We start from the raw sequence: 18,295 nt of genomic DNA on the forward strand, positions 1-18,295 counted from the left end.
GCTTTGGATGTAGGAGCTTTGACTTTGTTGTCTTCTTCTGAGTGTGTGTTTTCATCTTCCTTGTCATCATAATAACTTTTTATATTCAGAATATTTTCTCTTGTTTTCTCATTTTCGTAGCCTACTACTTGACTTCTAAGTCTTTGTTAAAGTAGGGCTCTGCTTCTAGTGTGTAGAGAAAACTGTCCTAAGCTTCAGGGGTTTTGTGCAGCTGTTTTCAGAGGTTCTTCTAGGGACCTATGAATTTCCAGTTCTTTCAAGGTGGTATGATTCTAAGATGATGTGTTTACTCCTCTCTTGGCCTGTGCTCTGGTCTATGAGCAACCACAAGCACTCTTTTCAGCCTTGGAAATGTGAGGAGCCGACTCTGCTCCTCCGTTGCCAGAAGCTCTGCTATGCTATCGCTCCTGGCCCTGGGACTGCCACCTAGGACTGGGATCCACGGTATGAACAAAGCAGCAGAGTCTTGCCTCAGTGCTAGCAAAAAGACCTCTGTATTCTCCTTCTGACCAAGTGTTCAATTCCCCTTACCATCTGTGGGCTGAGAACTCTGGAAGCAGCCACTGCTGATTCAGTCACTCCCAAGGCTTGCTCCTGGTTTCCTGGGTCTGGGGCTGTGCTGGGATGGCCTGTACTGGAGTGCTCCACTCTCACTCAGGTGCACGGACCTTTCCTGCTGACTTTCTGAGTTGTCTTTGGTGTCTGTGGGCTGAGAGGTCAGGAAACCACCACTGTTGCCAGTGATTCTGTTGCTTCAGGCTTGCTCCTGGGCCTGGGTCACACACGGTGTGCTGGTGTGTTCTGTACTGGACTGCACCCCTTCCTCACACTGTTGCAACAGACCTTTCCTTGTGACCTTCTGAGTTGTCTTGGGCTGGAAAATTAACTCCATCTTTTTGTGGGTTGTGCTGCTCTAGAATTTGTTTAGAATCATTTTTAAAATGTATTTGGAGGGGTTTGGGGGAGAGCTCAGGTGAGTCCCTCCCTTTACTCTGCCATCTTGGCTCTGCCTCTGCTTATGATCATTATTGCTATAAAGTGATAAACATGAGGCACTTTGAGACCTTTAAGTACTTGTGAATCATTAAGAAATAATTTATATTGTGTACTTCCAGAATTAAATATATTTGATTATATTTTAACAATTTGGGAATTTTTTTTACCTATTGATATGTCATTTAAACCTCAAATGTAGAGTCATAGAATTTGAATTGAAAGGGACTTTTTTTTAGCAGTCATGTGTCTAGCCTTATTTTACCACTGAGGATGGACGTGTAGGCTTAGAGAGGTGGAATGATTTGTCCGGAATAACATAATTAGTATATTTTGGTGTTGGAACTTGAATCACAGATGCCAAGTCCAGGACTCATTGTATTACACCACATTACCTATGCCAAAAAAGAGGAGTTTATGTACAAAAAAGGAATGCAAAACCTAGTAAAATTTTGTGATAATCTTATTAAAAAATTAAATAGACATTTTATAAACTAAGTAAAACACTAAATAGGTAAAATCACTAAATAGATAAAATTGCAGTCAGTTTTACCATTTATCTCGGCCTCATCATCTTTAAGGAGAGGGACAGGGCTTGCTGTATTTATTTCATGATCTCTGGTTATTTCCAGCTCCCAAATTCTAATTCTAATATTTCTTGTCTTAATTCCTTGGCTATTTCAAGAATAGTTAAGTGTTTAGTTGTGTTCCTTCCTTAGCCCCCTGCCCTTCCCCCACCCCTGTCCCTCTTGAAGGAGGAATTTTAGAGAACACAGTTTTTGAAATACTTAAACATACTTTGAAGGATCTATGATATTTTCAGTGTGAGTACTTTCTCCGTTTCTTTATTTGCTAAATGAAGATTTGTTAGAGGTCTTCCTCTTTGTTTTACTAGTATTTTGAAGGTACCAACTCTCTTCATCTGTTGGTTTTTATTCTTGGTACATAAGTGTTCCACTTTTCTGATGTTCTTATGTATGTTAAATAAGATCTTGTAAGATACTTCTTTCTTATAAGCCATTGTTGGCATTGTACGTGATTCAACCTACCACTACTAGTCACACATCTTTGCCTTTGAGTAGTTCGCAATTTTAATTATTCTATTACTATGGTTAACAGCCATGCCACCTTACCAGAAATTGTGGGAGTTAAAAACTGGCCTTTGAATATGTGAGCAATTTGGAAGCACTGTGTATAACTTTATCTCTTCTTCTTGTTCAGCCTAGACTCATTTTATTGTCTCTCTGAAATTCTTGTACAAGTTGTATGTATTGGTGGACAGACTTGAGAGCTTATGTTAGCAAGGCAATAATCACAATATAGACAATAATTGTAATTATGCCTTTGTAGTTCTGTATCACAAAATATGAGATTTGCCATATAGAATGTGGAAGAAGCAAACCATTTATTTAGATACCAGAGAACCAGATCCCAAAACCGGTAAGTCCAATCCATCATAGCAGCAAAGAAATTAATACATATTATCACAGCAGAGAAAGATTCCATTCTATAACCTCCCCACCCCCTACTGTGGCCTTGCCACCAACAAACACTCACAGCGCAGGTTTGCTCTCTCCCTCAGCTCTTAACAGCTTTGAGGATTTCCTGTTCCACCCTTCCAGTTCCTCTCCTTCAGCAAGCTCCTCCTACCACATGTGACTTAGGCTTCCTGTGACATAAGCAAGCCACATAGGCCTGTTACCATTACCAAATTACCATTACATTTGGCCTCAAGATCTTTCTTACACATTACATAAGTCAGTGGGGCAATCAGTAGGAGTTTTGGGATAACTGGTGTCAACAGAACTTTACAACAGTATAACAGGGATAACGCAAAATTAGCTTATAAAACAATATCATCATTCCCCCCTCGAACAAATGGAGCTAAAAATCTTTTTTGTTTGTATTTTTGGAGGGGGGAAGGCAGGGCAATTGGGGTTAAGTGACTTGCCCAAGGTCACACAGCTAGTAAGTGTGTCAAGTGTCTGAGGTCGGATTTAACTCATGTCCTCCTGACTCTAGGGCAGGTGCTCTAGTGCTACTTACCTGCCCGGGGCTCACAATCTTGGGGTGAGGGGTGAAGGTCTTGTCCTCCATAGCATCTTCCCGCTGAAATTGGATGTAGAGCTGTCCCTGCCCCAAGAGGTCAAGAGTCCCATTTGAGAGGTCAGTTCTTTAGCTGGCATCCAGAGTTTGGTTGATGCTGGTTCCTGACTCTTGAACCAGCATTTGTCACCATACTACTCTGTATCTCAATCATATTGTATCCCAGTGTCTTCTGATTTTGTTGCATATATGAGACACTGTGTCTGAAGAAAGCTTTCTGGGTATAACTTTTTCAAATACACCTTTAACAGTCATATTATTGACTGAGAAGTATATTTTTTTATAGCTTATCTGTTCCCTTATGTTTTCCAACGAAGCTCTTGATTTTCACAGATATTTGTATAGAGATGAAGAAGGCATATAGGTTGGTAGTTGATGATGTTTACCTTTTTTGGGGGGAGAGGGTAAAAGAATTATTCTTTTCCATTAGATTATACAGTTCCTTGAGAATGCAATTAATTTCAGTGTGTGTTTATATCCTTATCTCCTAGTAATGCATTTGGGACATAGGCTTGTTGAATGATTAGGGAATCTTCCTTTCTTGAAAAATTCATCCCTCAGTGTCTTTAAAATTGTGTACCTGTAGCATTAACTTCTTCTCTTTGTGCTTGATCAGGTTCAGATGTTTCTTCCAATTCCAGTTTTTAAAGTTCTATGTCCAATTTAGTGGCCTAGTGGTGGGTTTGTATATTGGTTTTCTGAGGACCAGAAGTTTAACCAGAGATCAACCTAAATTGTCACTAGGTTAGCTGCTGGGTGATGAATTTTTTGGACAGAGTAATTTAGGTGTACCATTTACATAATGAGGAATCACAGTTTACATCAGCGGAAGAAATAACCATTCTGATAAATATACAAATCATTGAAGAATTGAAATATGAATCATTCTACTTTTTCATATAGTATCAGCTCCAGGTGTTGACACTATAAAATATTGGACCTTATTAATACTCTAAAGAAGAGATGAAAAGGATGAAAATATCAATACCTACCTGTCCATGTACCTACTTTTTTATCTCTACAAAATTTTTACAAGAATAAGCCATCCCATACATCAGGGGCATTCATCATGAAGCAATGAGAAAGAAACAGGCATATTTTTGAAAGAAATATTTTATAACATACCATATGCTTTTAGCCACAAATTGATGAAATGCTATAGAGAAGATATATAAAATAATTGGTGAAGGTTCTCCCGCAAGGAGTCTCCTATTCATTTGTCAAAAACTGGGTGTCCTTGTAAGAGATAATATCAAATATAATACTGTTTAACCCTCTTAAGGAAGGCATAAAAAAGGCATCACATTCTTGTCAAAGATATTTATCTTTGGTTGTCCCTCAAGCTTGCTATGTGGCAGGCCATTTTTTCCAGGTTATAACACTTTTCTTATGGCATCTTATACACCTGCATAATTCGTCATTTGTAATGTGTTTCACCCTGCTCATGTCCACCTTGAACAGCCTTTACATTGCCCTTTGGGTGATCCCTACTTCCTTTCTTTGAAGATACAAAATTAAAGTACTCAATAATGTGTGCAGTACTGTAAAGGTTATTGTAATGGGATTTGATTCTTTTTTTATGAATGTGGCACTTGAGTTTGAGAAAACAATTATCCATTTAAAAAACTTCCTTGTTTTCCCATTTCAGCCAGTGGAAGATAGAAGGCGTGTACGAGCAATCCTCCCTTATACAAAAGTACCAGACACAGATGAAATCAGGTATCTTTTTCATGTATGATCTCATGACTAGACTTAGTGTGGTGAGCATTGTTTTGAAATCTGGAGGATATAGGGCTTTCAGGCTTAGGCTAGAAAGACTGTAAGGCTCTGGTGGTATATCTAGAATTGAAACCGATTCAGACTATCCAAGCATGAGCCCATGCTCCTTAATCCCTGTTTTGGCTGACCTCTGTGCATTGTAAGAGCTAAGGGAGTAAAAGGAAAGATAGTCTGGCTTTGGTTTTATTATGTTCTGTCACGGCCAGAGGATGGTTGATATTGTTATTCACCTTATTTCATATTGATCCATGTATTCAGATGGCTGTTCCCAACCCTGCATCCAGATATTCATTTCCTTCAGGTTTTTCAGCTAATTTAAGATACTGTATTAGTCATTTTAACCATACTTTATGAGAGTCAGTGTGCCATAATGAATAGATAGCCATTCTCACATCCAAGAAAACTGTGGGCAATTTATATTAACACTCTTAAGTTGCAGGAAAGGTGCTGATCTGCATTGGTTGAAGGGATTTTCCTCACCTAGGAGTTCTTGTTTCAGTGACATCACAGGTCTAGTCCCTGTGCTTATGAATAGTCTCCTGCATTTGAAGAAATCCAGAGTAGAACAATGTGTTCAAGCAAAGAAGGCTGCTTTTTGATCGAGGCCTTCTCTACCATCAGATTGCCTTGGCCTTCAGTCTCAACATTTTAATTCCTTTCAGTCTATCACTGTTTTATTTCCTTTATTGATAAGATGATAATAGTTAAGAGAATGTAGGTCTATCACTGGAAGGGACCTCAGGCTTTAACCTCCTCATTTTACAGATGAGTAGACTAAGACTGAGGAAGGCTAAGTCCTGGTAATGACCATAAAGGGTAGAAATCAAAGGTATTGAAAACATTCTGCCTTTATAGAATCCCAGAATTATAGAATTTGAGAATTGGAAGGGAGCTCAATGCCCACGAAGTCCAACTTATAAATGAAAGGTGTCCCCACCATATGACACACTCAACAAGCTGTCATTTAGCTTAGAGTTATCAAAATACATGGCTCACAACACTTGCGAGTGCAGTACAAACCAAAATTAAAATGTAATTGGGAAATTTTTTAGCAAAAACAAATAAAACTACAATAAAATACAGATAATTTTTAAAACTAAGTCAATATGCAGCCCATAGGGATTCTCACATGTGGATGAATGTTTCTCATTTCTATTTGAGTTTGACACCACTGATCCAACCTCTGTTTGAAGACCTCCAAGGAGGCACTTCTCAAAAAAAGAACCCAAAAAACAAAACTCTGGTTCACCTGTGTATACAAAATCATATTTAAGGGAGGATTCTGGGAAGATGGCTGAGTAGGTCAAAAAATTCAAAGCTGTCACGATTCCCCCCCCCCCAAAGAGTTAAAATAGCCTCTTAGGGCAAACAAAAGTGTGGGTAGAGACAAAGAAGAATAGGGGCACGACCAGGATCTTGCTGGGACAATTTGAGAAGATTGGAAAAAAAATCCCTGGATGAGGTTTAGTCCCTGAGAAGAGTAAACACCTCCAAGCTGGGTTATATTTTAACAATAAGTGGCTAGATGCTTAAATAAGCTGTAAGTCCTGAAGTTGGTTGGTTTGAGAGGCTGCCTCAGCTCCAGCCACAGGAACTTTTCACCCTGGAATAGTGAAGGGAAAGTGAGGGGAGTTGGGTGTTTGAGCCCAGGAACAGTGAGGGTCCCTTTCCTGATGAGGAACACCAGACCCAGCTTTGCTGCGAAGAGCAGTGGGGGAGAGAAGGAACTAGCACATACCTGGTAAGTGTAGAAGCAGTGGGGCAGAAAGCCCCCGGCTGTGGGCACTTACTGGAGGTTGGAGGTTTGGCTTTGGTTCCAAGCTAGAGGGGAGAACTGAAATTCTGGGGCAAAAGGCACCATATTCCATACCCCAGGGCTAGAGGTGATTACAAAAATCAAGCTATTAAAACAAAAAATGCACAGGCAAAGGAGAAAGAATCCAACCATAAAAAGCTGTTATGGGAATAGAGATGACTGGGGTTCATCTTCAGAGGAGGATATTGAAGTTAAAAAACCCCCAAAGAGTAATGTCAAATGGTCACCTGCCCAAAAAGAATTTATAGAAAATCTTAAAAAAGACTTTAAAAATCATATCACAGATATGGAGGAAAAACTAAAAAAAAAAGAAAAATAATCCGAGAAAAACAAGATGATTATGAAAAGAAGGTCAACCAATTAGAAAAGGAGATCCAGGATCTTAAGGAGGAAAATGACACCTTGAAAATTAGAATTGGGCAAAGTGAAGCCAGTGAAATTATAAGAGATCAAGATATAGTTAAAATATGAATAATGAAAAAATAGAAGAGAAAGTGAAACATAAGAAAAACAGCAGATTTGGAGAATAGATCAAGAAGAGAAAATATAAAAATAATCAGAGTAACTGAAAGTCATGATCAAAAAAAGAATCTTGATACAACAATACAAGAATAATTAAAGAAAATTGTCCTGAAGCATTAGAACAAGGCAGGGAAGTAGAAATAGAAAAAAAAATCTATCAATCACCATTTAAAAGAGATGCTATGAGAAAAACTCATAGGAATATCATAGTCAAGTTCTGAAATCCCCAACTCAAGGATAAAATATTAAAAGCATCAAGATTAAAACAATTTAAATATGATAATGCCACAATTAGAATTACACAAGACCTAGCAGCACAGGCATTAAAGGACCACAGCTCTTGGAACACAGTACATCAAAGAGCAAAAGACCTTGGGCTCTGGCCAAAAATATCATACCCTGAAAAGTTAAGTATTATCCTGAATGAAAAAAAAATGGATATTTGATAAACTCTCAGACTTTGAAGACTTTGTTTAAAAAAAAATCCTGAACTTACTAGAAGATTCGACATACAAGAAGCAAGAGAAACATAAGGTACATACCAAAGACTGATTATATGAGATTCATAAAGACAGACTGTGTTTACCTTTTATATATGTAAAATGTATGTCTAAGATTCTTATTAATAATTGGCGAGCTCATAAGAAAGATTGCGGTAAACCTGACTACAATATGTATTTAAAAAGTCAAACCACTTAAGAGCAGCTAAAAAGAGTAATTATTTTATACAAATGAGGTGCAAGAGGAAGAAAGGATACAGAGGATTTAGATGGGGGAGGAGGGCTGGTAGTTCTGGTAACCTACTTTCATCAGGAGTGGGTTTAAGAGGGAACAATCCATATATATATATATTTAGAAGAGTATAAAAATCTTCTAAATTTAGACGAAATAAAATGGTAGGGGTATAGGGAGGGGGGAGAGCACAAGGGAAGGATTTTTAGAGGGTAGAATGAGGGAATAGGTAAAGGGAGGTATAGAAGGATGTTTAGATTTATGGGAATGGGAAGGTAGGGGAGGAGGGGAGTAGGCAAGTAATAGGAGGACAAGGTAGTGCGTAGAAGTAAAGTAGAGGAGTCAGGAGGGATAGGAAACAAGAAATATGCACAAACATACAAAGATCAGGAGTAGAGTATGTTTGGGAAAGTATATGTCTCCATATATGCATTTATAAATGTATATGTGTATGTATATATCTATATAGCTATAGAGAAACATGCCTAAATCTTAGCCTTCCGGGGGTGTGGGGAGAGGGAAAAAAAGAACAGAGTAAAAAAATGCCCAGCAGAGAACAAAAGAAAACTCACAAGGAAGCAAAGAAAAATTCTCAATGCAGTGTGTATTATTTATCATACAGGCTTTCTTGAAATGAAAATTTATTGGTACATATTTTGAATCCTCTCTTATGTTCTGCCATGCATACGACATGCTTTTTCTTTGTGTTTAAGTTTCATAATTAGAGTTATGATATGCTTTGTTTCTTTTCTCTATTCTATATTTGTGTTCTTGCCCTTGAGTCTAAAATAAAATTTAAAAAAAAAAAAGATCCCAACTCCGGAGTCCTCATTGTCCAGGTTTAAAATGTAGTTTGGATGCAGAATATCTTTACTTTTATAAATAAATAAATAAGCAAAAAAATACATAAATGACAGCTAAATACATAGATGACTCAAAAAAAGAAACAAAAAAACCCCACAATCATATTTAATTCAGGAAGACATGAGGAGCCGGTAGAGCAGGTTGTTCCAGTGTATGAGAACAGAGAAACATATTAGGGCATTTTAGTTTGGAATGATTAAGGCTAAAAGGTAATGTTATTGACATCTATAAAACCATGAAGGGCTATGAAAAGATGAAAACTAACTCTTGGTGTAACTTCTAACCAAATCCTGGCATAGTAGAACTAGGTGGCATTCCTTGAAAATGCAAGTAGATGAGGAGAAATTCAAGGAATTTATTGGTTTAAATATGACTAACAAAGAATTAGCGCTAAGAGATTATTTGGCCTTAATTTTTAGAAGTGGTGAGGATGTAAAGAACATTTGACCCACCCTCCTCCCTCATTTTAGAGTTAAAGAAGTTTGAGGCCTAGAGTTTGAAATAACTGTTCCAGGTCACACAGCTAGTAAATCAATAGACCAGCATTCAAACCAACATCCACAGACTTCAAATTCAGCATTGCGGTACCACCCGAAAATAAAATTAACTTTCAAAAGTCTTTCATACATTTCTTTATTGACATCTCTCTTAAGAGAAAATAGAATATTTAGGGCAAATTCCCAATTTCTGAAGATGTTAGATAGGTTAAACATGCCTTCTTGTGACATGTTGCTTTGGTGCTACTATGAAGATATAAAGTGCTAGGGTTAGATGGATGGTGGCCTGTGGTAGATCAGAATCTATCTCTGTGTTGCAGTTTATGTTTTTATTAGAAAATACTTAGTGTGCTCAACCTTTTAAAGCAATAGTGCTTACTTAAAATAACTAACATTAAATTTTTAAAATCTTTCACTAAGGCTTTTTTACATTCTTGTCATTTTCTAGTAACAGCTAGCCAGTAGAAACCCCCTTTAAAAATAATTTTATTGATCTTTTTTTAAAAACAGCATATTCATTTTCAAATATATCCTCCTTCCCCTGCCCTGAAAGCCAGGTTGTGCAACAAAGGGAAGAAAAAAAGGATTTAGCCAAACTAAACCAAGTCTGACAATATATGTACTATTCTATACCCATATTCCCCAGGTTTTGCCAAAAAAGGAAAGGATGTTCATTTTTTCAGCAGTAAGCTTAATCATCATAATAATTAGAGTACTCAAGAGTTTTTCCTTTGCTATTCTTTCCATTTATATTGTTGTAGTCGTGCATATTGTTTTCCAGGTTCTATTTGTTTCACTTTGCATCAGTTTACTTGTCTTCTCTTGCAGTTTTGTAGTGTTCATATTCATAATTTCTTGGGGCCCCATGTACCAATATATTACATTATGTGCAATAATTTGGATACCCATTCTCTAATCATTAGGCATCTAAATTGTTTCCAAGAATCCTCCCTTGTAATTGATAAGCAAAACAGAATGACATCAATCATATCTGAAAGCACGTGTGTGCGAGTGGGCGCGCGTATACACACACAGAGAAAGGTGATAATGTTTATAACTAATTGTCATATTTCTGTTAATCTTATGGCTATCTGAATTAAACATTCAGCAAATGCTTAAGTGCCAGCCATGAGCTGAACACACATATGTATGTATGTATTGTCTGTTCCTTGGATTAGTCAGTGCTTTGATTCTGACTCTTGCAATTTGTCATTTTATCTTAGCATACATCTTTTACTTAGATATTTTCTCCTAATCTAATCTAACTGGTTTATGGTATGGTAAGATGACTTTTAAAATTTCCTTTTTAATATTTTTTTTCCTGTGACTTCATTTTTAATAACTTCAATATTTTTATCCTTAGTTTCCTAAAAGGAGATATGTTCATTGTTCATAATGAATTAGAAGATGGATGGATGTGGGTTACAAATCTAAGAACAGACGAGCAAGGCCTTATTGTTGAAGATCTAGTAGAAGAAGTGGTAGGTGGTTTTCTTTTAATTTATAAAGAATTCTATGTAGTTTTTTAAAAGCCTTGGAAAACTGAAAATGCTTAAGGAACTCTGGCTTTGATTGAAAAGCATTTGATGAGAAAGTTTGGTTTCTATTTATAGTCTGTTTTGCTAAAGGGTGCAGAATTTATTTTTTTTACTAATATTCACATGTAATGAAGGTTATGATGTTAGACTATTAAAGTATGTTGCTTAGGGAATCAAATAATAGAAGCTTCTGTGCCTTTTTGAAACTTGTATTTTGAATCTAAAGACCAGTGCATATTGTGTGTATGTATATTTTCACCAGTCTTCAGATAACTGCATTTTGAAACACTACCTCAAATTTACCTCATAACTTTGGAATGGCTGCAAATTAGTGCTTCAGTTTCAGATTCCTGTCCCTAGTATTTTACATGTTTTTGTGTTTCCTAATTATTAAAATTTTCTATTTTAGATTTCTCATTCGTTTGCATACTACATGGCACATCACTTTTTTGTTCATGTGACAATTAGTTATAAACATGGGAAATGTCTTACTATAGTAGCATGAATTATCGTTTTAAATCTGTGTTTGTGAATATATGAATATGATGGGGAAGAGCATCTGAATCTTAAGTCTCACTTATGCTATTAACTGTGTAACTCTCAATTCTCAGTGAGAATTAAAGTCACTTTACTTCTTTGGGCTTCCCTTTATATATGTCAGGTGAGGTCATCTTAAGTGTTTTTTTAGCTCCAAAATACTACATGTACATGTAATGCAAAAAAAAGTTGTTTTATTACAAAAATAAACTACATTACTTAAATATAGTCATCTATATTTTCAAAATTTCAAAATAAATACATTCTTTCCTGAAAACTTCCAGTATGATAGAGTGACATTAAGGGACCTTTCTCAGCTCAGAAATATGAAAACTCTGAGACTATGCCATGAATCTGGTTATGTGCTAGTTCCTGCCTTCTCATGACAGCTCCAAAAAATGAGATCAGACAAGACATTTTTATCTTTTACCTAATTGTTCACTTGATGAAGTGGCTGTTGGATCAGGGATGATCTTTTTGTTTTACTTTTTGTTACATAGAACAAAAACATCTTGGGGCTGCTAGCAGAGATTTGAACTTCTCTCTTCACTGTAAAACAGTTAATACACGTGACTTTGATTTACCTATTTTTGTAAAAAAAAAAAATAAAGAGTTGTAAAGGTTGTGAAAGTTCTTTGCTAAGTTCTCTGAATAAGTTCTGTTTCACCTGTCTAGCCACAGGAATTTTAAAATGTGCCTCAAATTTTTGTGCACTGTCTTTGTTTAAAAAAAAAATATCACAAAAACCCCTTTGTTAACCCATGGAATGTTGGTTTTTTCTTTATACTCATGTTTATCTTAATGATTAGAAACATTGCAAGAGGATAAGATCTTATGAAGTAATTGTTTATGTAGAGCAAACATCACTGTTTATCTAATTAGAATTTGTTTCATTTAGAGTATTAATGCATATCAGCTAACTCATTCATAGAAGAGATATGCTAAAACTGTCTTTTCTTTTTTTAAATTAGGTAATTTTATTTTTCCCCAATTATATGTAAAAACAATTTTTAACATTCGTTATAAAATTTTTGAGCTCCAAATTCTCCCTCCTTTCTTGCCCCTCCTCATTGAAGAAAGCAAGCAATTTGATATAGTTTATACATGTGTGGTCATGCAAAACATTTCCATATTGGTCAGGTTGTAAAAGAAAACAGACCCTCTCCCCTGCAAAAAAAAACACAAGAAAAATAAAGCAAAAAAAAGTATGTTTCGATCTGTATTCAGTCTCCATTAGTTCTTTCTCTGGAAATGGATGATAGCATTTTTCATCGTAAGCCCTTCAAAGTCATCTTAGATCATTGTATTGCTGAGAATAAATGCTAAGATTTTCTAGAAAGAAAATATCACATTAAGACAAATGTACCTCTCCTGATATACACAAACAGATAAAAGGTGTGGCTTGTTTTAATTTGAATATCTGATTTCAGTAAAACAGCAAAATAGATTATATAAGGTGTAAAATATTAATGTCTCCCTCTTTAATTAGGGTCGGGAAGAAGATCCACATGAAGGCAAAATGTAAGTTAATATTAACATTTTATTTTTCAAAGTCACCAAACCATAAGGCAGCTCCAGTTTAAAATTTATAATAATTTAATGTTGATTAAGTTAATTTTAGCTTTTTATTAGTGGAGAATATAAATTAATACTACAATTGAGGACATAGAGGAAATCTTATTGTTGAAAGTGATCTTGAAAGATATTTGATCCAGGGAAGTGCATATCTACTATATGTTGGACTCAAACAAGTACAAGTCCTTCATATGCACAAGAAAATACATTTTTCGTTTCTGTCTTTGTTTTCCCTGTGCCTAGCATAATGTGTTGCTCATAGTAGGAACATCTAAGTACATTACAGTAAATCATATTTAAAGTAGTCAGTGATGATTCTAAGGTTCTAAACCTCAATTTTTAGTGGACCCAGTCAGCATGGTTTCATTACTTCTATAAACAGTGGTATTTGAGTAGGAATAAAGGAGGGAGATGATGGAAACAAACCAAGGTTAGAGTTTATCAAAATGAGTTGAAGTAAGTTGGCTTGTTCTGAAGAAAACTTTTAAACTTCAAAAGTAGAATAGATATTGTGAGTTCTTCTTTTTCAGGAGGCCTGCTGAGCAGGGAATAGGAAATAGAGGCTAGGGCTAGGGGTTGTTCTAGTTGAGGCTGGCTAGCTCCTTCTGTTGGGGATATTGTAGAAAAGTTTTTGGGTCAAACAGGGTTTCTACTAAATGGCTTCTTCCGTAAGTTGACTTTTCACCCAATCCATTGTGTTTTCTTTGAATGAGACTTAGTAAATTAATGTTTAGCCTTTATCCATCTATATTAAAGCAACAAAGATATACTTTTGGATTTTCTCTTTGTTTTATTTTTAAGATGGTTCCATGGGAAGATTTCCAAACAAGAAGCTTATGCTTTATTGATGACAGGTATATATATATATATATATATATTCTTACTGTTAATGTGTACTTTAAAAACCTGTAAATTAACTTATATTCATGTCTTTCAGATATTTTGTTTATTAGTGTTTAATTTATACATGATTGGTTGTTACTTGGTAATTGATCATAATTGGGTTCTGTATGACAGCTGAGTAGTCACTAGCAAGTTGGATAATCTGTCAGAGCTAGTTCCTTATTTATAAAATGAAGATGATAATCTGCAGTACCTTTTTTCAAAAGGTTCTTGTATGAAGAAAATTCTTTGCAAGCTTTAAAGCACTATACAGATATGAATGCTTATCTGATAAGTTCACCAGGACTGGGGAATTGCTCTTTATTTAAAAACCTTGATTTTGGGGGAATGAAACTCTAAAAGTTAGGTAAGGAAAAGAGTTCATTGGAATTTTAAAGGCTTTTTGGTTTGTTTTTGTTTAAAGCTCTCTATTTTCACTCCAAAAATAACATGTTTATGTGTAAATATGTGTGTGTGTGTATATATTAAACATTTTACCACCATGGTCTAAGACATCATAGGAACTAATTACAATTAAATTAGCTTAAGCAATTGGGACTTATTTGCAAATGCATTAAATTTTAACTTTTCTAAGAAATTCTACTTACTGAGACGTATTTGATGAATTTGTATATTCATCCATTCATCCCTTTGTTCATCATTGAGCATATAAATTTAATTAACCTGATTGACAGAATCGTCTCCTTTAGAATGAGATAATTGTGAGTCAATTATAATATGAATCTGACTTTTTTAGTCTTAAAAGTTCAGTGGAATTTTTTTTTGAATGATTACCTTATTGTAAATGAGGCATTTATAGAAATTATTGGCATTCTCTAGGGTCATGAAACAGAGTGTTTTAATGTACTTCAATAGTACTTTGGTACAGAGTTAAGAAAGGTGGCATGTCACAGAAAGAGACTTAGACTGAAAATGTCCAGGGGAAAAGCACAGTTAAAAAGTTGTTTAGAAGATTCTTAGGAAAAGAAAACACACACACACGCATACACATACATGCGCGTGCGTGTGTGTGTGTGTGTCTGTCTGTCTGTCTGTCTGTATTTTACTACTTGTATATATAAGGTGCAACCAAATTGTGGAAGGTTTTAGGATGACTTAGGGTATAAAAATAATTGGTACTTTATTGTATTTTCACAGTAGGTCAGGTTTGCAGTTTTCTTGTGAGGCCATCTGATAATACTCCTGGTGACTATTCACTTTATTTTCGGACCAGTGAAAATATTCAGCGTTTTAAAATATGTCCAACACCCAACAATCAGTTTATGATGGGAGGCAGATACTATAACAGGTGAGTTATAAGAAATTTGAGTTTTTATCTGCCTCTGGCAGTCTGGAGTAAATTTTTATTGTCTTTATATTTGAGCTCTTGAGATTTTTAAAAGTATCTTTTCCCAGTCTTGAAAGTCACATTGCCTTTAAGTATTGACATCTATAACATGCTCAGATATTGCTCAAAATCCCCCAGATGGTGATGAACTTAATTTGCAGTAACCTGAAGGTTAATCTGTGGTAACTTTTTCATTACACTTGTATCTTACGATTTTTTTGAAGGATGAAATGATAAATTAGAACGAGCTTTAGGTAAAGCATGTATAGTATTCTTTTTTTTTTAAAGCAATAAGATTATTTTTTTTTCTTTAGGGAAAAGTTGGTTAAAATGGCCTCAAATGCCCCCCCCCAAAAAAAAAAAAAGAAAAGAAAGGTTAAAAGTATGATTTATTAAAACTCCTTTTGGGATTCCTAATTTAAGTTTTGACTTCTAGCTTGGATGTCTAAACTGCAAGGAAATTACAAATCAAATTTCTAACAATGAGTCTTTGGCTTAGAGCAAAAACTCAAGGTGAAGCTGTCAGCCACTAGACTGATTTAGAAAAATAAAAATTAGTACAAGAAAAGCCTAACAAAGAACCAGCATTTTTTAAAAAAGGAAGACATCTTCCATTTTATTTGCTAGGATAAGTGAATGAGTAGAATTTACTATACTTGATATTTAGAGAGTGACATTGTTCTATTCTTTTGGAGGACAGAATCTGTCCTTGAAAGATTTTGCCATACTTCATTCTTTTAACAGAAGGCATTTTATTTCATTCCATTTAGAATTTCTTTCACTTTCAGCTTAGCCTCTGAGTGAGTAGAGATCTAACATCTGGCTTATCAGAAAAAATAGTCAAGTTTTCCTAATGGACAGACATTTACCTGGTGATATTAAGACATCAAGGAGAAGGCATGAGGGTAGACAGTTGGATTCTCTTTCATACCTCACATATAAGTTCCTTTTGAGTAATTTCAACATTGCAGTCTTGTTCTAGATATCCTCACTGAAAATCAGTCTAACTCCAGTCTGAGTACTTTATGAAAGTAAATTAATTTTTCACATTGTCCAGTTTTCTAGTGGTCTAGAAAAACAAGCTAACAGTTGAAAATTTACTGTGTATGCTTAACTGGATTGACAGAGGGTTCCCTTTGGTGTGAATGTTCTTGAAGATCAGGTGATCTAAGTATCGACTTATTTGGAAGTGTATTGAACCAGTAAACTTCTATATAACTTAAAGTATCAAAGCTTTACAAAGATAGAATTTTTTTCTGAATACCAGAAGCAGTTGTGGTAGTAAGACAGTCTTTTATGATAATGAAGGGCATTATTGAACAGCAAGGGAAAAGAATTTGGTTTAAATTTCTTCTGTATTTGTCATTTGCATATGTTGATTAAGCCTGCAATATGAAATAATTTCTTTAAAAGTATGCCAATTAGTTGTTTTAGCTACATCTCTAATCTTTATTTTTCAGACTTCATTATAATAAAAATGTTTTATTTCTAAAACTAAAATGAGTTATTAAGAAATTGTGAACATTTCGTTGTTTTATTTTTTAAGAAATCCAAATGTTATTTGACTTAAATATGTAGGTCGCCTTCTTTGTGGAAAACACATAATTTCTTAACTTTTTTTTAGCGGAAGCAGATAATTTGTTAGGAAGTTTATGCTGTCAGTTTTGTATTGTCTATATAAGTTAAGCATTCTTTAGAAGCTTATCTAACACAATTATAGCTTTACCTTTTCTGTTAAAGTAAAAGCAAAACCATCCTTGCTGCTCTTTAGGTAAAGAGAGGTATTAACTGTACCTACATCCCCAAGTCATTATGCACCTTATTTAACTAGTACCTTTTATGATGGGATTATTGATGTTCTGAATAGCTTTGTAGCCTGAATTTAGGGAATAATAGGAATGACTAGTCACACATTTATCAAATGACCAAAGTTAAAGTCACTGTACATTTTTACCATAAAAGAGATGTGATTTCTGACCAAGATTCATAGAAATTTATTTTTGAGTTGGCACAATTAAGTGATCATCAGTGAGACACTCATATTAAAATATGAATAATCAACATTTTAAAAATTAAATTTACTTTCAGGAATTTTTTCCTCAGAAAAATATCAAAACACAGAGCCCATGGGGCTATTCAGATAGAGTTTCCTCTTTGTAAATTTAGAAGAGACTAATTAGATGATGTCCTCTTTGTGATATTTATTACCACCATGCCTTTTTTCTTGTAGTAAATAACATTTAGAATTTAATTCATCTCTTCATCTTTTTCATTTGACCTCTTCAAAGTCATCCATTTTCACTTTGTGATGATTAATTTTGTGCATTTTATGTTTTCTAGTGGAATTAAATTTTTGCAACTTCTGATTACTCTTTTATTAAGAGTAGAAGAGTAATCAAATGAAAAAAAATCTTCAGTATTAAGAAATATTTTCCTAGGTGTCACTGAATTTTTTCTCCTTAATGAAATAAGGAAATCATGGAATTTCAGATCACTCTTAAGACAGCATAGAGTAATGAAAAAAGCACTGGACTTAGAAAATCCAGGTTCTGACCTTCAGTTTCTTAATTTGTAAAATAGGGACAATAGTGTATAGCTAAGGCACCAAATTGTTGTGAAAAAAAGTACTTTGTAAACCTTAAACACAACATATAAATGTCAATTATTACATTGTGGAGAAACCTAGCTTACTTTGATATATATCATATTTATCATATGTAGAAACTAAGTGTTGGAAATAAATTACAAACTTTATTTTATGTATTGCTATCCTTTAATTTCAGTTTTTATTCGTGTTTTTCTTGAAATATTAAATTATTTGTAGTAGTGCTTTAAATAAAATTGTATGATACATACACACACATATATATATATATTACTCTACTGAGAGTATAGTAGTGATATTTGTGAAAGAAATTTCTAATTTTTCTTTGGTTTTATTTTCACCACTTAGACATAGATCTTTCAGAATGCAATTATAGCCTAAATGCATCTGGTAATTAGGGAAGCGACATAGAGGAGTTTTGGTGATGAGAATAATTCATTTAACATAACTTACTGATTGCTAACCTTATTGATTGCTAAGTAAGTGGAGTGCATCCATCAG

General features: G+C 34.6%; 1 protein-coding gene across 1 annotated transcript in view; it reads left to right on the forward strand.

Moving 5' to 3' along the window:
* Window positions 1-18,295, forward strand: part of RASA1 (RAS p21 protein activator 1) — a 125,381-nt gene that overhangs the window by 47,601 nt on the left and 59,485 nt on the right. The window contains exons 4-8 of the mRNA XM_036736510.1: window positions 4,748-4,818; window positions 10,673-10,790; window positions 12,874-12,905; window positions 13,761-13,813; window positions 15,000-15,150. Coding sequence (XP_036592405.1) covers window positions 4,748-4,818; window positions 10,673-10,790; window positions 12,874-12,905; window positions 13,761-13,813; window positions 15,000-15,150 — 425 coding nt within the window. The remainder of the gene's footprint in view (window positions 1-4,747; window positions 4,819-10,672; window positions 10,791-12,873; window positions 12,906-13,760; window positions 13,814-14,999; window positions 15,151-18,295) is intronic.

The sequence above is a fragment of the Trichosurus vulpecula genome, chromosome 1 (assembly GCF_011100635.1).
Source record: "Trichosurus vulpecula isolate mTriVul1 chromosome 1, mTriVul1.pri, whole genome shotgun sequence".
Classification (NCBI taxonomy): domain Eukaryota; kingdom Metazoa; phylum Chordata; class Mammalia; order Diprotodontia; family Phalangeridae; genus Trichosurus; species Trichosurus vulpecula.